We start from the raw sequence: 20,683 nt of genomic DNA, 5'->3' as shown, positions 1-20,683 counted from the left end.
AACATGTAATCTATTTGAAATTTTCAAAAAATCGACAATGTAATAATTTCAACAATATTAGATAAAGTTAATACGATTCTTATTTAAACATATATTATGAAGACATTAAACTAAAAATTAATCGAATTGAAATTCACTAAAGCAGCTTTTAGAAAAAAGTTAAATTATGAGTACTGCTTTTTCCATATATGTATAAAATCACAAAAAAGAAATACGTATTAATTTTCACACTGATAGTTTACTTTTCATGATCTACTTTGAACTTAAAAATTTAAATAATGGTTGGTAGCTATTAAAATGTAATCATGTGATGTAAAGGTTTGCAATGTTATTTAATTTACAAAATATATACATAGTTTTTTAGTTTCTTTCTTGATTAAAACTGTAAGAACATAACATTTCATTTATAAAATAAAATTAATTAATCATTTTTGATCTATACGGTTGATCAAGGTTGACCTGCTTTTTATTGATATGTAATGCATTTTAGGTTTTATTGTTCTGTGGTTCTGTCTGTGCATTCTCTACTGTCAAAAGTATGAAATCTTCTCGGGGTTGCTCCTAGTTCTAGTGAAATGTGTGATAATACGATGAACCGAAGATGTTAGGGTACGACAATGATATATTACACTGTCCTTAGAAATCTATTTTTATTGAATGGTAATGTTGGTAATCGCTAATAGAATATTCATGTAGCACCTTTTGTTTCAGATACTATGGACCTTTTATGTCATTCTTATGTATCGGCACACTATTTACGCATGTCTAGAGGTGAGGCAGTGCTTGTAGAATGATAACAATTAATCTTTAATACAGTTATATGTGATACAAAATGGGTAACCAAAACAGTTGCTGTTGTTACCGCAGTCCGTCACCGATCAGAAAGGACATCGTCAAGCTAGAAGACTATCTTCCAGAAGGTGAAGTAAGCTCCAATAATATTCAGCACATCAGTGAGAGAGAGCCTGATGATGGCGATATCGACCCTTCCCAAGATCCCATCGCTGGAACCATTTTTATGGAACGCTCCAAAGCATCTATAGAAAATGGAATGACCAGAAAACGCAGTCAACATCAAATCGCTGATAATAAGCTCAAAAAAAGCAGTTCCTGTTCGACTATTTATTTAGATGATAGTACTGTATCCCAGCCTAACCTGAAGAACACAGTCAAGTGTGTAGCCCTTGCTATTTACTATCATATAAAGAACAGAACATCAGAGCGCAGGTTAGACATATTTGATGAGAAGCTCCACCCTCTCAGTAAAGAAGGAGTAAGTGATGATTATGACAAATATAACCCTGAGCACAAACAAATCTACAAGTTTGTAAGAACACTGTTCAATGCTGCCCAACTGACAGCTGAATGTGCTATTATCACTTTGGTGTACCTGGAGCGCCTTCTAATATGTGCTGAGCTGGACATTGCTCCATCTAATTGGAAGAGAATAGTGTTGGGAGCTATCTTATTAGCAAGTAAAGTGTGGGATGACCAAGCTGTTTGGAATGTGGACTACTGCCAGATCTTAAAAGACATCACCGTGGAGGACATGAATGAGCTGGAGAGGCAATTTTTGGAAATGTTGCAATTTAATATCAATGTACCATCTAGTGTATATGCTAAATACTATTTTGATCTTCGCACACTTGCTGAAGCCAATGATTTGGCATTCCCCAGTGAACCATTAAGTAAAGAGAGAGCACAAAAATTAGAGGCAATGTCTAGGGTGATGGAAGATAAAATAGCCGCTGAAGTGGTGAAGAATGGCATTAAGAAATGGTCAAGCTTAGACAATGTCAATTCAGGTGCTGGCGTAAGGCGGAGTGTAGCCATATTGTCATAATTGATTAGTCATGAGCCAAAATTGAGATCCAAAATGAATCACAAATTAACAGATAATATTTGTGTATTTTATAAGAATGTATTGTATTTAGAAGTTTTGCACCCGATGAATGTTAATTTACTATTCAGCCTTAAGTTACAATATTTAAGTATTGATTAATACTTGACATCAACTGCCAACTTTTGCCTTGATAATAATGGCTTGATGGTGTATCTTCAAATGTGATTAGTATAAGTTTTATTTGACATTTTGATTTTAATGAAATGACAAATGTAAAATTTCCACTTATTTTGAAGATACATCACCAGGCAGAAGGTAGTGAAATCAATAGTATGGGGTATTTTATACCAGTTTTATAACTAACTCTTGTAAGTCTTAAAGATTACACTGAATAATATGAGAATGTAATTAATTTTGGTATGTGCACAAATGCTTTATATTGGCAGTGCAATAAGTTTTGTATGCTCATAAATTTAATAATTATGTAGTCACTAAAATGAAAGACTTGTTGGTGGTCCAAACATTTTTTTTATGAATTATTATAATATGCTAATTTGCTACACAAAATATGTTACAGTCTATTACTGATTGGCTTCCAATACTATTTTATCCTTATACATAGTTAGGTTTAACTCGTAAAGCACTAATGTTAGGTTGCTTTCAAAACTATGCTACTTAGTGTATACTACTTAGATGTACTAGTATGTGCAACTGCATTTTGACTGAACTAAGGATCTTGTGATTGTGGTATGAATGTATTAGTCAACCGCTGTTCTTTTGTATAATTTTACATTGTCATATTACTGCATTTAAAATTCTGAGCTAGTTATAAATTTATGCCAAATTGTTATTTTGTATATCAAATTATATTAGTATCTTTATAGACAGACATACATATTATAATAACCTACAACAATTATTGAAATGGATAATAAATTTACTTATAGCAATGGAAATAATGTGGATAATTGTTTTTATTTAATTGATATGAAATTATTGAATTCAATGTTTCATGATTATTTAGATTGTGAATTGTGATTGAATTATACAATCCATATATGTATCTTTAATGTAATTAAGCAGAAATAAACATTTTATATGAGACTTTTAAAGGATTTTTAATTCAGTACTAGTGAGGCAATACAGTTTATGTACAATAACTATTATTAAGGTTTCATGATCCCAATGGTTTAAGATCTTTCAAGTAATCGCTGTAGTTCTCGAATATGTCCACAACTTCGCTATTCTTATTCATCTTGTCATCATATTCTGGTCCAACTGACCATAGGGTCTCCAAGTCGTATGCCTTTCTAGCCTTTTCCGTGAACACATGTAATGCAATGTTACCTGAAATAATTAAATACATTATTCATATAACTAATATAAGATGTATTTGGAAGAAGGGGAAGCGTTGTTAAGAGGTTAATCTACAAGCTATCTTGGCATTGGACTGTTTAATTATTTATTAGTAGTTATGAACTAGATTAAACCAGTTTCTTTAAGAGCTAAAATAATTTAGGACTATAGTGTTTAAATACAGGTACTCACCTAAATCTAATGCCATCCATTCATCAGATTCTTTACCCTCTATCCTAGGTATATGATCTGATTTAAAACATTTTTTCTTATACACTTTCCGAACAAATTCTGCTATACCTAAAATATGTCTTTTATTTCTTCCGCTGACTGTACAGATGTAGTCCACATAGCGGATGTCTTTTGGAACGGCAGCTACAAATATATCCTTACAGTTTTCCCTTTGTAGTAATTCTACGAGGTCTTCTATTTCAAAAACACCATTTGCACCTCCTAGAAACAGTTTAATATTCATTATGTTCACAAATTATTACGAAATTATATCACACATGACTTTAGTACCAGATACTTACTCTCTAGGTTAATACCATCAAACTCATCACTGAGTAAGGTATATCTCTCCTCAGTTGGAATTTCTTCTGCAGTGTTCTCAATGACTACGGGATTTTCATCTGTAATTACTTGATACTTGGTGGCTAAAGCTGGTGAGGTGGTGTTTGGTTTGGATGTATACCTAGGGATTCTTAAACAAACTCCACAGTGTATTTGCCTATTGATATCAACAGTATTAACATTAACACACCGCACCAATGAACTCCCCGGACTCAGTGTTCTTGAGAAAATTTTCCTCAACATTTTGTCTTTCAATGCCAATTACAATCTATTTATGGAATATAAACGACCTTATACTCTTAAAGAATTTAATCTCCGACCGATAAATTCCACTTTAGAAAATAAATATAACCTAAACAAACGTAAAAACTACAAACGTCAATCTGTCAATGTCATAAATGACATTATACAGCTTGCTTTTTTGTAACTTGTTTCAACCACGATTTCAACAACCAGTCTTCGCTTGCTGTTTATTGCTTTTTAGTATCAAACTTTTTTAAAAATAAAACGGATATAAAATTAGATAAATATCTGCAAATACTACCATACCAGTAGACGTACTAAATGTGTACGTCTACTCAATTTCGTCCACTTTATTTACCATCCACGATACAACATTTTATTATTTTGGAATATATTATATACGTGTCTCAATGACACTACACGTAAATAAGTAATACCTTTTCAGTTTGCAGCCATTAAAATAATATTTACTTAGCTACAGCCAGATAACTAGTTGTTACTTTCGGTTTCGGCTTCACCTTTTAACTACCGCCAGACACGTACAAAAATCTAGTGCATACCACAAAACAAATTGCTTGGATATGCTATAAAAACGCTAACATGCACGCTTTGGCCTTTAACCAGACCAGACCATGTTAGATACGAAGTAAGGGGGGAAGGGATGAGTTCAGTAACTATTCTCACTTGAAGGAGAAACAAAACAAGCATCCATACACTCTCGCAAACCTTTGCATTAATATTAGATGATAGTCCATAATAGTAAGGTTTGGATTTAGAAGATTCTTCTACACAGGTACTTCGGTGCTAACATACATATCTATAGCTTATTATTCTGTGTCTATAGTTCGAATTTCGAAGTAATTATTTCATGAATCATCAGACCTCTACGGTAAACGGTATGTACGGTACGTAAAACAGATCCTATGTATGAATTGCCTACCTACTGTTTGCTATAAAAACGTAAATATAGATAGGTACAGGTTGCACCAGTTTAGAAACTATGCCATAAAAGTTATCTGCCTATTTGACTCAGCCCTGTTATCTTATCTTTATCAATGGGCGTGGGGAATGCGAATACAACACATTTTCTTTATGTACAATTGTTTCGAGCACAACAGTTTTCATATTTATGTGTCTTTACTAAATTAAAACTAAATACAAAAAATGTAGTGTCCGGGTAGTGTCATCATGATCTCAAGTTCAAGCAGTGAAAGTGTTTATTATTAAAAAATGTGTGAAAGATAAACAAAATGGTGACCTGTGAGTTGGATAAAGAAGTTTCGGGAGAGTTGCTCGGGGTGAAGTTGCCGGCATGGCAAGCACTTCTATTGCATCGAGTGCTGCCCTCCTGCGGCGGCCTCGTCATCTATATAGTCCTAATGTGTTACGATTTTACTATCATAGTTGAACATTTTTTAAATGGAAGTGAAGGGTAAGTGACTCAATGTCCTAAGCAGGTGTTATCTCTAGCTATTGACTAGATTTATCGATTATTTTTGTATTTTTTGATTAATTATCTGATCTGGTCATACCTACTCTGATCTACATCGTAGGTACTCTATATTCAGTACCCCTAACGGACCTTCCATACCAATTGTCAATAGTAGGTACCTACTTATCTACCTACCAATCAACCGATTTTATCAATTAAAAAAGAAGAAGAAAAATCTTCTTGATTCAAATTAGGTATTACAGGGTTTTAGATCTACATAGGTACCTCTTCAGGTCCTTCGAGGAATAGATAGTGTAACTGTTATGTTTATTGTTTACATTCAATAAAAACGAAAACGCATACCTTCTTAAGTAAATTCCTTTGCATTTCCCTACACAACTTAAACATTCAAAAATGTAAATGGCGCGAAGAAATTGGAAACATGGTTTGGTTTCTCTAATTTGAATAATCCGTTTTCTTTTGTCTACAGAATGGGAGTATTCTGCACAATTCTTATAGGATTACCGTCACTGATTTCGCTGATATTCACGTTGGCGTCACCACCACCTGGTTTCCGACCTGATCTGACAGCATATTCGGTGACTGTGGAGAAGAGCGACATAAAATGGCTGCTCATGCAGATTGTTAACGCAATCTTCTTTCCTATTGCTGCTATTGGAAGGTTTGTAGTGATATATTACTAAGTTTATATTATTATGTATACTAGCAAACCCGTTTTCTCTGTTTTCCTGCTTTTCTCTTGAACTTTTACTTGAATTTTCTTTGCTATAAACCTCACGGAGCCTGAAACTTTTTCAAAGAATGCATAACCGTGGAAATCTGGGGTGAGTCCATTGTTATTGGGCAAAATTGCTACTACAGAGAAATTTTCGAAAAGCCGAAAAAAGCGCAGCAACACTTTGCCCGACCCGGGAATCAAAGCCCTTGCTCCTTACACTTGCGACCACTCGACCGAGGCAGTTTACTATTGTGTCAAGTATAATAGATAAATGCGTTCATGAGCTAGTAACAGTGTAATTACTCAGTACGGCACCTCTTTAAGTACCAATATCATTACCGAACAGTGTTAAACGATTAAGTTGTTAGTTGTTACAGATTCTTTGACACATTGTCCAAAAGTCGCCGTTAATGAGTGCTCGTAAAATGTAAAAATGTTTTTACTTAAACAAATGTTAACGATAGAGTATTAAATTGTAATTTGAAGTATGGTTTGGAACTGTTGTTTTGTTTCGGGTATGTGGACTCGAAGAACAATTTCCTACATGTACTGTTTAATTGGTTGATTCATTTCAAAGTACGGTCAATACCAGACTTCAATACCTGGTTAACTCCTTATCGACTAGATGAGATGCGGTAATACTATGTTATCTATCCACTTAATCATGTTTACAGATACTGCTACTTAATATTCTGGTGGGTGGAAGCAGTGAGTGCTTCTCGCAGTGATGACGAGGAACGAACAAAAGAAGCCATTCGAATAGCTCGTGCCCCCTCTCCTGTTGAGCTGTACCTGTTCTTGCAGTCCTTTCTCCACGCTGCTCCTCATGCCATTATCAACATCCTTGATCTGATGGTTCGATGGTCTGATATGACTTATGATAAAGGTAAATATTTGTCCTACCTAACTTATTTTAGAGTGTAAAGCAGTACCTAATTAATTATTTCTTGTTTCTATCAGTTTCAGTTCAAGCTATAAGTATTGTTGCATCCACTCTGCGCATGGCTAGCACGGCCACGATGTACAGGAGATTTGAGAGAGAAAAGATATGTGGACGCAAATATCCATGGGGGACGCAATTCTCTGATCCACTACTAGATACGAGTAAAGACGAAAATGACAATGCTAAACCTGATGATGCTGATGATGATGCAGAAGCAAATAAAACAAAATCAGTAGACGAGGAAACTATTTACGAATCGATCAGGAAAAAGGACTCAATCATTTCGGACAATTCGAACAGCGCTAAATTCCGAAATACGCATAGTGATTTAATAAAGTTCTCTCCACGAAATACAGTTGAGATGTCTTCTGCATTCTTCGATAATGAAGAGATTACTGATTCAGATACAAGCTCCGACTATTTACCGCCTAAAAGAGATGTTACGGGATCACAAGAGTTAAATAGTGATGATGAGTACATTAGGCCAATAACAATCATTGATAGAGTTGCCCCATTAAGACGAAATACAGATTACACAATAGAGAAAGTGGAAATAATCCCGCCGCCTGTAATGATGGCTCCGAGACCGATGTCATTTGCCATGTGGGCAGAGAAAATGGTGGAGAATGCGGAATCTATTCCGACTTGGTTATCAGCACCACCAAGAAGGAAATATTGCGATGAAGTAGTCCAAGACGAACCGGATATACCTCGACGTGTGCCACGATCCTTCATCAGAGGTTTAGAACCTCAGGATGCAACAGCAGCAATAGTGCACTTCTTGGGATGGTACTCGTTTTTTGTAGCGCGTCTGCTCTCTATAGCATGTTTCATCGATTTCTTTCCGTTCGTTGCCATCATAGTTCTATTTTCGCACTACCAGGTGATGTTATTGTTCCTGATAGTGCCACAAGCGAGTACCGTGAGGAGAGCCTTCTACATATTCCTCGCGTTCATATACTTATTCTGCTTGATGGAGTTCAAGATACGTTTCCGGCACGTGCGTGTGTGGCATGTGTTCTGGGTTATAGTGTGTACTATAGAGACCGTTGTGTTCACCGCCGTCTGGATTTCCATAGACAATACTGTGCACGAATGGTGGCAATATTTTATAGTACAAGTGATTGTAGTCAGTCTTATGTTAAGCTACATGTGTTTCCTTTTTTATTTCGTAGTATTACAGCCAAGAGAGACGATTGTTTATTTAAATAATAATAAAAGTAATGGGAAAAGTTAGTAAGCGTATAATTCATTTCGATTACTGGGAACAATCGATATAAGTATCGATTCGATAGCCATTACTCTGTAATTGATGCAACAGGATATTATGAGCCGTATTGGAGCCAGCTGCTCATATCCGTATTCTTTCCATTTACATAAACAATTCATTTTTGAGAAACGGTTATGATCATTGTTGTTTACAGTAAGATGCGCTGAATAGACATCGAGGGGGGAATAGGTACAGGAAAGGAGAAATAGATGTTAGGACATTTTACCAACATTTATTCACCCCTTTCCTGTATCTATTCACCATTTTAACCGACTTCCGTTCCAATTCGTTGTTGTATTCTTATACAAAATAATTATAATAGTCACTTATTGCTAAAAAGTATCTACCAAAAACATTAAATTAATGTCATGATTTCTGAGTCATGTTTTTACGAAAATTAGTATATAAAACTCCTCTGTTATTGAGTGACTGACTGACAGACAACGCACAGTCGAAACTACTGGTCGTAGACAGCTGAAATTTGGAATGTAGGTTCCTTGGGATATGTAGGGGAGCACTAAGAAAGGATTTTGGAAATTCAACCCCCAGGGGGGGAAAAGGGGTAAAAACGTTTCTATGAAAAATCTTATTCCTTGGGTTTATAAACTTGAAACTTGGCATGAACACGTACATAGGCAAGTAAATATGTTTGACATTATAAGTTTTTTCAAACTACCCTCCAATCGTGATTTAGGGGGTGCGATTGGGTGACTGATTTATTAACGCACAGCCGAAACCGCTCGGTATAGGAGTCTGAGATTTTGAACAGAGGTTCCTTTAGTAACATAAGTGAGCACTAAGAAGGGATTTTTGAAATGTCAACCCCCAAGGGGGAAACGGGATAAACTGAGCCGGGGCTGCGGGAAAGTTCTAACGAGATACCGTGGCCCCGGAACGCAAAGGGCAACTGAAGGAACGAGGTGGGTTTTAGTCAGTAAAAGTCCGTTCCACCCAGAGCGGGAGAGGTCATTTGATGATTTCCCATCCTTAAAAAAAAAGACTTTGTATGACAACTTTCAGTCGTCTCTTTAACATACATAATAACATACATAATTATGTACATACATGCATAACATTAAAAACAACAGAGTTACCTGGAATATCTTCAACATCTCATTTTTGAAGAGATCCCGCGAGATCGGGAACTATGTGGTTAAAACCAAAAATTTGCCGGAAGTGCACTATTCCACGCGCGAAGTCGTAGGCAAAAGCTAGTTAATTATAATTCATTTATTATTTAGTTATCTGCTTCTCAGAGGTATGAGTAATAGAAATAAAAGGTCTGTTATGTCAACTTTTTATCTTTGACGTTTGAGAATATCCAAGTTTAACATAATATGATTCACATAATTCGTATTTCCTTTAACCTTTTCATTATTTATTTTGTATCTTTGTAACTTTTGTATCTTTGCATTTTTTAAGTTATTACATTTGACCTGAATATATGCAACGTCACGGTTTTTATCTCCGAAAGGGTAGGCAGAGGTGCACATTACGGCACGTAATGCCGCTATACAATGTACACCTACATTTTACAATTTGTGTTATATGTCCTATGTGGTGGTGAATGATCCTGTTGCGATATACTAGGCACAATTCCAGACTCCGTGCTGCAACGAAGAAAATTTCGAAAAACTGAAAAAGGCCCAGTAATACTTTGACGAGAAACGAACTCGAAACCCCTTGTCCTGGCAGTCGCACTTGCGACCACTCGATCAACAAAGCAGGTATATTATAAAATCGATACTTAAGTCCTAGACTATCGTCACAGATTTTAAAAATAATAAAAAAATCCGTGATAATTATAAACTAGTTTCCAGGTGGCACTTACTTAGATCTCAACAGGCTCCGGTTAACCGCGCCAGTGGAACAAAGGTGATCTATTCGTAGACGAGACAAGATGGTGCGTGTAATCTGAGCTGGTAATCCGGCTGGCTGGGTAATCCAACCTCGGCTGTAAAAATAAAACTTAAGTAGTGTTAGCGGATTGTGCAACTGCCTCTTTAGTAGTGTGTGAACCCTGGGTCAGGCAGAATGGTATTGGGGTTTTTTGGGAAAGCGAAATTGTTGGTATTGCTATAAATTCCACCTGCTCCGAATCATGTTACCTTTACCTACTGACTGCACGGTTGCTGGACATTGGCTGCCACACAACTTGTCGTGGTTTCAATTCCCGCACGGAACAACTCTTTGTGTAAATTACAAATTGTTGTTCCGGGTCTGGGTGTCATGTGTACGTGAACTTGTATGTTTGTAAACAAACCCAAGACACAGGAAAAAAACCTAGATAGGGGCACCTACTTAAAATAACCTAACTTTGGAAAGGAACGTTCACTGTAGGTACCTAAGTTTTAAGTGTAAAAGCACCACTCCTCTACCTATCTCTGAACGGATAACAGGCGTAGTTATTATGATGAAGAAAATTTAATACGTATTGATGTGAATCATAGCACGTAACTACTTATATCTACTTATTTATTGTACAAACAAACTCTAAATGAAATCTTACCCAACACCATCTGGTTGCTTCATGATAACAATAAACGCGTCGACGAAAAAATGTTTGCGCTCCAGAATTGAAAAATAGAAACCACTGTTTTCTGAGTATTTCCAGCGAAGCTTGCCGATGACGAACATACGTTAGGTTTTAACCTATTCTTCTTGAGCTGATGTTCCGCGGAGGTGGTGCAACCAATACCAATAAACAATGCTTTGTCTCACTTCAAAGAACCGCGCCACGCTTCAACATGTGATTGAAGTATCCCTTATGGTGAACCGAACATTTTTTTACGCCCAAAACGTTATTTACGTGTATCAAAACATATTCATTTACTGATTTACGTTTTGTTTACTTAAACTGTTATTTAACTTTAGTGTTGACACGCTTTAATTACCTCTTTTAAATCTTCATTTGGCATTCAATCACTTTGAAATTCGAACGATACTCGAATAAATCTTTGGGAAGACAATTGTATATACTACGGCGATCTGCGGAATGCGTTCAGGAATACTGTTTATAGAGCTAAAAAAATATAACTACCTACATAAATATATAAATTCTATTTATTGTTTTATTTCCTCGACCTTCTTAGACGAACTTACGGAGTGTATAACCCACTTGTTGTCATTTGCATAGTTTTTTATAAACTGGGCGAATCGTACCGAGTTTTTTTTTCTTATATGGTCCGTTCAGGTCGGCAGTCCTGCCACATGATGCGCGATGTATCATAATGCTTATGATATTCACACAGAGTGCCATTGATAAGCTGCGATGACTTATAAACCTTTTTTTGGCGAGGTCAGAGATAGGACACTTACCTAATAAAAAAAGGTGCTGTCATATTACAAATGCCTGTCGTCATCGAAATAATGTAACGTCACATATTTTATCCCTGAAGGTGTAGGCCACCTTTCAACATTTGTCTTGATAACTTCCATGTACCTAATAGGAAGTAAGCCTAATGCCAGCATATACTGGACACAATTCCAGACACCGTGCTACTACTGAGAAATTTCCAAAAACCGAAAATAGCCCAGTAATGCTTTCCCTACCCGGGAATCGAACCCGACACTCCTTGTCCGGCAGTCGCACATTCGACCACTCGTCCAACGACGTAGAATATATCCCTTTTTTATTTGCAACTTATGTATATTTGCATCGTACTACCTAATAACATAGTAAAGAAGAATCCGGAAGAAAAATCATGAACGAGGTCACGATCAAGGCATTTATTTAACGTACGCTATCTAAAGAGGTAAGTAGGTACTTTTTGATATTGCTCATACTCTCATACATTTTAAACAAATATATGACCAAGGAAGATATAGCAGGAAACGTTGTAATGCAAGTATTGCAGTATTTATTAGTCTCTTAGTCGTCGGATAATGCGAAATGTTAATAAATATACTGTTATTGGACACATTTGTTACTACAAAGTATCGAGGAAAAGATTAAATAAAATACTTATACTTAATGTGGTATCTCGTAGCTGTTTTATACATTTTACAAAAACGTTAATTTAGTTTCGAAATTGACACTGTAACAGTTTATTTTCATGGGTCCTGCCAAGACATAGAAAGGTAAATACTTTTATATTTACTCTTAAGTATCTTTCTTTTTTTGCAGGGAAATCATCCAATGACTTATCGCGCTTTAGGCGCGAGGCGAGAGGGAGTGCCAGATTCTTACGGACAAAAAACCACTCGTTCCTACTCCTGCTTTTCGAAATAAATAAATATTTCTCACATTTCAGAGAGACAGACAGAAAAACAGGATGGATCCGAAGGACTGGGTAATTCCCAAAATCCATTAACAATCACATTTCTCGATTCGTATGAAATAACGGGTTTGATGTTAGGTATGTTATATTAAAAAAAAATCATAAAAACAAAACTTCAAATGACGTCATTACTACAGTTTACATTATTATACAACAAGAGTAAACAGCTACCGTAAAAGATTAACCGTAGCAACCCAGTGTCAGTAGTATCACGCGCAGCAAACAGAGTTTAAAAGATTATCAGTTGCGCTGGCGCACATAAAGAAAGATAGCAGCCGACCCGTTAAACTTTCAAGTCATAATAATAACATCATTACATTACCTACCGCCGAGTTGTTTTCTTTTTTTTCTATTTATGTAATATCTTTATAGGCTTTAGATAAATGCTTTTTTTTTATTTTTATATCGGCGCTACTACATTTAGTTATTCGTATTTATGAAGATTATACACAAGTTCGTATTGGCTATTTCTTCACTATACATCAATATCATATAAGTGGCCACTGCTGATCAAAGGCCTCTTCTCACAAGGAGAAGGTTTGAGCATTAACCACCACGCATGCTCAATGCGGGTTGGCGACTTCAAAGTTATAATAATAAACACTGTATATCAGTGGTGCCTAAATATACTTAGAAAGTACATATAACTCGGACGCAGTCACATTGGTTCTTGCCGGTTGGTAGGTTTCGAACCCGCACCGCAAGCACGAGGCATGACAATTTTATTTAAGATGTCTTAAACCTCCGGGCCACCACGACATTCTTTCCTATATCTAACTACAGTTTGTAGAACAACTGTAGAAACATTAATTTATTGTAACCCTAGACATCCATCACTATCCGTAATATATTTTTATCTTGGAAAATCCTAAAACACAACAAATTCACAACCACAACAATAAAAAACAAAAGCCTACACAGAAATCCTTAGATTTAAAATTCAAATTACGAGTGAGAAGATTACTTACTGGAGTTACTGGCACAAAAAGCCACACAGACGGACATATGGCTTGATATAGCATGATTATAAATTGCACATCATCAGCATACAACGTACATAGTCTATTATAATCCCAGCGTGCACATCTAAGACACCGCTTACGGGGAATGCAGTGAGCCGGTGAAGAAAAAGGGCCGGCTTGCGGCGCACGCGCATACGTTCGATGTAACGATTATTTTTCGCTAATTTACCATACGCTTACATGTCGATGGCTAACGGAGATGAGAATACCAAGAATGGTAAATGCAGACGGGAAGAAACTTTGCTTTATCGTATCTTTATCTATATCTTTACTTTATATTCTATTTATTTTACAACGATATCTAGTCTAGATTATTAAATAAAATTGGAGTTACTGTTTGTGATATTGAAATTACTGCTTTTAACTATGCCAATTTATTACCTATAATTTGTGTCTATCTGTCTATCTGTTTGTTCTGGCTAATCTCTGAAATTACTGGACCGATTTTGACGGGACTTTTATTGGCAGGTAGCTGATTACTAAGGAGTAACGGCTTAACGAGTTTAATTTTTATAACTATAACATCTCCTACACTACTATAGTATCTTCTTGGAGTATTAAATTCATTCAATGTACAAGCAAAACCAGTGCAATCTGTGCACATAGTTTAAAGTCTAGATGAACGGTACTCTATGATTAATTAGCCCAGTTTAAGCATTAAATTGCCTCATTAATTGCTAGATTTGCACGCCACGATTTGCATACAATCAAAAAGAGATTATAATCAATCCTGAAAACACGACTCAATTTCGATTGAATTTTTTGTTCGACCTTTTTCAGAATTTGTTCTTGAAAGACAAATAATATGAACTTGAGAGCTTTGTTTTCGATTGATAGAATTCAATTCGTAAAACATGACAGTTATAGACAAAACATACGATAGATTTGTTTTTATTTTATAAGTATTTATCTCTCTACATACTTAGGTAATAGATTTTTAAGTAAACTAAGTTTTTAAGTATACTAACTACTAGATTTTGTATAATTTGTTATAACATTGATTTAATCGTGTTTGGCGGACTCCTTTTAAGTAAAGTATGACTGTGTTAGGAGACCCCGCTCTTCCATAACAATTCCACAGCTTTTTTTTACAAAATTAATAGTTGTAGTGTTTACAAAACATAAAAGATATTACATAGGAAAAAAATACTACTAAGCAAGCATTTTCGCAATAGTAGATAAATTAAAACTCATTCTATAGCAAAGCAATTATCCTAAGTTAAGCTGTTTGCAAATCTTCTCCGCGGCAAAGGCTAATTATTTTCCTTTAACGTCCACAGAAGATTGTCCTGTAGATTAAAATGTAGGTGTCTGTAGTATCTTTAAGCTATTAAATTTTCCCTATCTTCCTCAGATGATCAGACAAACTCACAAGACGTCTGCGTTACATGAAACCAATTTCATAAATGACGATATATTTCAACTTTCCCTTGAATTACTGAAGCGGGAAGCCTGATGAATAGTTGCTATACAATTTATTGAACTGGACGCTTGCACGATTTTGTTAAGACTCTCTTTGTTTTTATGATATGTACCTACTAAGTAAAGTATCTGTTACTACCTAATTAAGTCTTTGACTGCCAAAAAACTGTTGAAGGCAAATCCTCCGCTAACGTTGGTCACCGGTGACCACCACGGCGTTCAATGTGTTAAGTAATTAGGTAAGTATCTACTTCGTGATTTCTGTTGCTAAAAATTTTTCTTGACCCTTAAACACTCAGTAGAAATGAAAGTGTATCGGAAAATTTAATTGAATACAATCGTAAGACGACATAAATAGCTATCATGTTTTAGAAACTAGATACATCCTAGAGATAGGTAACAGTTAATCGATAAATGAATACTGTCGGGTAGTTAATAATACGCTACATTGTCGAGGAGATAGTATAAAGCTCCTTATAGTGTGCTAGCCGACGGAGGCTGGGCCAAGGCCCTCGGCCGCTGTAACCCGACACCTCATGTATTCAATCTTCTCTACTAATTTGCGAGTCAGACCTCCAGGGCTGACACAAACTCATGAACACTTTTTATGAGCAATACGTCTCCATCCATTTGCAAGAACTCTTTTTATGGACTGTGATTTACGATCCGGACCTTCTAGACTCAAATGACGTATCATTGTTGGCATAACAAAAGAGTACATAACACAGTTCAACAGCACTTCTCAAGTACAAGTCCTACATGCCTAATTAGCTGTATACAGGCCACAAACTGATAACTGTCACTATAGATTTATACCGAGCCCAGTTAGTGCGTACTTATGCGAGGACAATTGAATGTAGATGTGCAGTAGTAGAGGTGTCAATAAGATTTTATTGGCAAGTGAACGAGTTCGTTAGCGGTGGTGATATCGCGTGTCGATAGCCCTGGCAGGGCAGCCGGGGCTGCGCGTAAAGAGGCGGAACCACACAACGGCGCGCGTTGTGCCGACGCGACGATAAATCCAATACGCGACGACAGCGCCGCTGTCCGCAGAGATCGAAGCACACGATTACTGAACTTACGATTATATTCAGTAAAGAATCTCCATCGTCCCAGTCCCACCCTATGGTAATTTGCTGCAGTAACATTTCGCCTCCAGCCGGACCTTGCCAAGTGTACGACGGTGCCGCCATAAATTCAACTAGATATAAATAGAGAGTAATATGTTATGGCTTATCAATGCAGTTTCTATTGTGGTCGCGTCTGCTCTGCGCTCCGTAACTTATACAAGAATAGTTGTAATTATTTTACAAGTGCGCACTGTTTATAAATCGTAGCTCTCTATTCAGTTTCCGCGTTGAGCAAAGTTGATGAGGCTTTATAACTGCGGGAAATAGGGAGTTTTCACAAGTTGAATTCATATATTCGTCTTTTGATGTATTATTAAGACATACCTATTTCCTGAGCCGAAAATATGTCAATGTATATCAACAATAGGTTCCAGGAAAATGTCTCACAATACCCGTGTCTGTACCCTGGCAGGTGACAATGAGTTGAAGCAACAAAAGTCCGAATTTAGAAAATGTGAAAATATCTCTTATACGAGTATTATGACACGTTTCAGAGACGAGCTTGCTTTATTACTTTTCCAAGTATTTGTACGGTTCTTATTGATCATGAAAAGCCTATAGGTATATAATCTTTGACCAACCAGACAACCCTCAAAGTCATGCAAGGTTGTTACTATCCTCCCATATCATTGCGATCTAACATAGCCTAATTATGACATTAAATCCCGAGGCAAATATCCGACTAGGGTTTTCTTTAAAGTGACATGTGATATGATTTTAAGATAAAATTTGATCTAAGATACTTCCGCGAGTTGCTTAAGGCGTATAACCACCTAACTACGCATCATGACAGGGGTCTTAAGCCGCATATCAAACGGAAATATGGACTTAAATACATCTTGAGAGTACAAGCAAATAATCAGCTTCCTTACACATGAACAAAGAGCGTCCAGACGGTATGTTTACGTGCCTAAGTTCAAAAATGTTTATTGATTACATACGGACGGTGGTTGGCAGTTGGTGATAAGAGCCCAGCAGTCAAAGACTCGTGTCCCCGTTGTTACACCGCATCCATTTCTCCACGACGCGCATCTACTAATGATAACGTAATGACTTTCCAGATTGACTCATGTTGGTATTGTGTGGAGTAAATAAACTCGTAGTTATTGTAGGTATGTGGTCATTGTGTGAGCGGGAGCGGGGCTACAGCGTGTTTATTTATTAGTATTTTAGAGTTAGACTAGCGAGTTGAACATTTTAGGTGCTCTACTTAAGTCACACTCACCGCACGCGCCTCTAAGAGCCATCAGACCACCACAGATGGGATCCAGTAGGGCTGATGCCTGATCCGGAGCTGCAGACTACCTAGTGGGTTTAAAAAGCTCTGGTTTGAAAAGTAGGAGTAGGAACGGGGTGATTTTTAGTCAGTAAGAGTTTGACACTTCCTCTCTTCTCGCCCAAGACCCAGAAGAAGTAATTAAATGCTTATCCTCTTTAAAAAAAATATGTCAAGAATGTAAAGTAGAATTAGAGTACATTGTAGTGATCATAAATTAATCACAGAGTAAAATGAAAAACCCTTGTTTGACAAATTGTACCTAGATTTAAGTGTTTTATTACATACTGCCATTTCTAACACTACTTAACGGCTAACAACATCTACTAACTAATTACTTACGCTAAAACCAAAGCCAACCTAATTTACCTGTGAATTAACCATTACTTCTCCTTGAGACACGTCACAATTCCGCTTCCGTGTCGCTGACGCTGCGCCTGCGACCGTGGCCTTAGCCATCTAGTGGAAGTTCCATGAACTGCGAGGAGCGATACTGAATTTATGTCACGAGTTATCAACGGGAGTGAATTTTGTAATGGCACACGTTTTCCGGAGCCGTTCGTAAGAGACGCACTATCAGCTCACCAATAAGTATTAAGTACTTACGCATATTGATATATAAACATTCAATTAGTCGTAGGTCATATTATCAGAGTCAATTTGTTAAGATATTGAACGATCTCAGACTAAATCGCTCTGTAAATAAGGTCGTCGTGCAATTTTCCCGCAGCGCGTTTTAATGTAATGACAAACATTTGGGTCAGATAGCTTATTAGGTAACATGTGTAATTATACAGTAGCAACACTAGTTTAATGTCCAACTATTAATTGATTTCATAATTACATAATGTATTCATTAAAATATTAATTAGTCATGTAATTTATATGTAAGTACGGATTGAACATGCTTAAATACGTTTTAATATTATTGGATTCATAGCTGCAATCTGACTCTTTATTTGAATAATTTTGTAATTAAAATGATACATAGCATGGTAGCTAGCATATAGCTAGCTAAGTAACAATGCACGATGTGTCCTTCTTTCGTCAATTATTACAAAAAGAAATATATTAATTATATTTCTTTTGACGCTTTTAATAGCCATTGACTAAAACTTGCGAAAATTCACTATGAAGCCTAATTCGTACCTCGTAGAATCAATGACGTGTTTAGAGAGAACGATCGATAATGACCTTTGCCCCTCGGTAAAGATCAGAATCTGACTAATTTTCATTTTAGTGTCCGTCTTGTACTATATATTTTAATTAAAAGATTAGACACCTATTTTTTTATTTTCTCAGGGAACTAACTACTTTCGAAGATATATTGATTTTATACATCGCATGACGTCACTTCTAGGTTCGTTTAATACGTCGTAGGAATGACGTATTTGCTCCCACTCCTAAACTTTGATTCGTTTTATCTAAATATTGTTATGTTATATGACAAAATAAAAAAATATGTGTCTAATATTTTTTCATTACCTACCTATCTGACGGACTAAATATGTCCGAATACTCAAACGGTACTCAATTTTAAGTCGCTCTTAAGACTAGTTCTGTCACTACCAATTCTTTATAAAATGACAGAGATAGCACGATATTTAAGTACAACTTAAAATTTTAGTATTCGGGCGTTAATAGGTTATTAATCTTCTTACCTATAATTTCTACCTTCTGGTTTCTAGTCGGACAATAACCTTCCCAAGAGCAAACCATTCCGAAGGTCTTTAGCTAGGAAGTCTATGTACCTTCAGATTCTCGTATCATTAAGATACTACCGAGGTCTTGCTACGGCTATTAATTTCTTCATCCGTAATGGCTTATTATATCTCCCTGACGCAATCCGAATGTTTCGATAGGTCAAGCCTTCGTGTGTGGTCAGACAATTATTAAATACAATAGTATTTATTCACCGAAAATGGTAGCGAAATTATTTCTGTCATCATTTGCGTCATAGTGCCAAATGAGATAAAGTGTTTCTAATAATACTTTTCGTTTTGTCTATAATGCGCACGAGTTCCGTACGCAATGAGTGTCAGTGACGGATTACGGCGTAATGGCAGAGCTATCGACCTCTTGGTGTGAAAACGAGGTCTAAAAGTTTATCTTTAAACATATTTTTAATGAAATTTTAAGTAATTGGGCCTTTTTTGCTTAATTTACTTTATCATTGCGCTTTCGATTATGCGTTCGTTCTTTAAATAATTTTGCGAAAACAGGATGTTTATCTATGTGTGTTTTGTCTTGTTCAAATGAGTTCTTTCACTATTTTTTTTTAAATTCTTTTTTAAAAAACGTTTCCCCTCACAATTTGTTTTTAAACGTTTCCTCTCTAGGAGCTTTTCCTGTGTCGTGGGTGCGTTTATAAACAAGTTCACATACACATAACACCCACATACAAGTTCACATAAACATGAGACCCAGACCCGAAATAACAATTTGTGGATCACACAAAGATTTGCTCCGTGCAGGAATCGAACCCGCTACACGTTACGCGACAGCCGGTTTACCAGCCACCGCACCAACCATACACTCGAAACTTAAAAAGTTAAATAAATGTTTCAATAAGTGCATCTCAAAATAAGTACCTATAACGTGGTTATCGTTTCGAAATTGCCCGACATCAGCGGACCTAATATAGTTTATCATAACACAGAGTGAAGCTCGCATTATTATTTGCCTTTACATTTGCTGGAAGATTTCACCGATTAGAGTGGTCCGGAGTGCATCCTCACGGTCGATTTAGATATGAGGAGGCTGGACGCAAATGGCTGCGATACTTAAGATGATGCAGGTACAATCTTAATCATGTAATAACTATATTTGTATGTTTGTTTGTCTCAACCTCAACTAGCCGGTTCTAAAGCCTATGCCGTGTTTATTTGTTTTTGGTCGTTATGGGCTGTGCTTACTTATGTATTTGATACAAAACATATAGGAGAAATGAAGTCTAATAGACTTCTATTTATGTGAATGATGTAAAATAATTTTAGCTAGTAAATATTGTTTATATCTTTATAATAACTGTCGTGAGACATACTAAATTAATTACTAAAATCACGTACATTAATGGAGTAAAGCTCTACTAGTTTCGAGTCAAAAAGGGACTCTTCATCATGAACAACGTGTGTGCAGACGCGGCGACGTCACG

General features: G+C 36.2%; 3 protein-coding genes across 3 annotated transcripts; 2 read left to right on the top strand and 1 right to left on the bottom strand.

The window, feature by feature from the left end:
- The first annotated feature begins 471 nt into the window (after positions 1–471).
- On the top strand, positions 472–2,955 carry LOC118273239 (cyclin-Y-like protein 1). The gene is made up of 2 exons (XM_035590106.2): positions 472–609; positions 712–2,955. The coding sequence occupies exon 2, from the start codon at positions 833–835 to the stop codon at positions 1,841–1,843; it is 1,011 nt and encodes a 336-aa protein (XP_035445999.1). The 5' UTR covers positions 472–609; positions 712–832; the 3' UTR covers positions 1,844–2,955.
- LOC118273670 (uncharacterized) lies at positions 2,349–4,171 on the bottom strand. The gene is made up of 3 exons (XM_035590761.2): positions 3,733–4,171; positions 3,392–3,652; positions 2,349–3,190 (listed from the first exon to the last, which is right to left on the bottom strand). Exons 1-3 carry the CDS (start codon positions 4,013–4,015, stop codon positions 3,018–3,020), a joined length of 717 nt encoding a protein of 238 aa, XP_035446654.2. The 5' UTR covers positions 4,016–4,171; the 3' UTR covers positions 2,349–3,017.
- An 890-nt stretch (positions 4,172–5,061) lies between these two features.
- LOC118273664 (uncharacterized) lies at positions 5,062–8,725 on the top strand. The gene is made up of 4 exons (XM_035590755.2): positions 5,062–5,447; positions 5,938–6,129; positions 6,861–7,072; positions 7,147–8,725. Exons 1-4 carry the CDS (start codon positions 5,266–5,268, stop codon positions 8,364–8,366), a joined length of 1,806 nt encoding a protein of 601 aa, XP_035446648.1. The 5' UTR covers positions 5,062–5,265; the 3' UTR covers positions 8,367–8,725.
- Positions 8,726–20,683: the final 11,958 nt, after the last annotated feature.

The sequence above is a fragment of the Spodoptera frugiperda genome, chromosome 1 (genome assembly GCF_023101765.2).
Source record: "Spodoptera frugiperda isolate SF20-4 chromosome 1, AGI-APGP_CSIRO_Sfru_2.0, whole genome shotgun sequence".
NCBI classification, from domain to species: Eukaryota; Metazoa; Arthropoda; class Insecta; order Lepidoptera; family Noctuidae; genus Spodoptera; species Spodoptera frugiperda.
Note: the sequence above shows the minus strand (reverse complement) of the source record. Positions and strands in the feature narration are given on the sequence as shown.

Excerpts from the sequence above, each read along its gene's own strand:
- LOC118273239 (XM_035590106.2), top strand. The coding sequence starts at position 833 with ATGGGTAACCAAAACAGTTGCTGTTGTTACCGCAGTCCGTCACCGATC.
- LOC118273670 (XM_035590761.2), bottom strand. The coding sequence starts at position 4,015 with ATGTTGAGGAAAATTTTCTCAAGAACACTGAGTCCGGGGAGTTCATTG. Across the intron at positions 3,653-3,732 it reads TGATGGTATTAACCTAGAGA|GAGGTGCAAATGGTGTTTTT; the intron begins GTAAGTATCTGG and ends AACTGTTTCTAG. Across the intron at positions 3,191-3,391 it reads ATGGATGGCATTAGATTTAG|GTAACATTGCATTACATGTG; the intron begins GTGAGTACCTGT and ends TAATTATTTCAG.
- LOC118273664 (XM_035590755.2), top strand. The coding sequence starts at position 5,266 with ATGGTGACCTGTGAGTTGGATAAAGAAGTTTCGGGAGAGTTGCTCGGG. Across the intron at positions 6,130-6,860 it reads CCTATTGCTGCTATTGGAAG|ATACTGCTACTTAATATTCT; the intron begins GTTTGTAGTGAT and ends TCATGTTTACAG. Across the intron at positions 7,073-7,146 it reads TGATATGACTTATGATAAAG|TTTCAGTTCAAGCTATAAGT; the intron begins GTAAATATTTGT and ends TGTTTCTATCAG.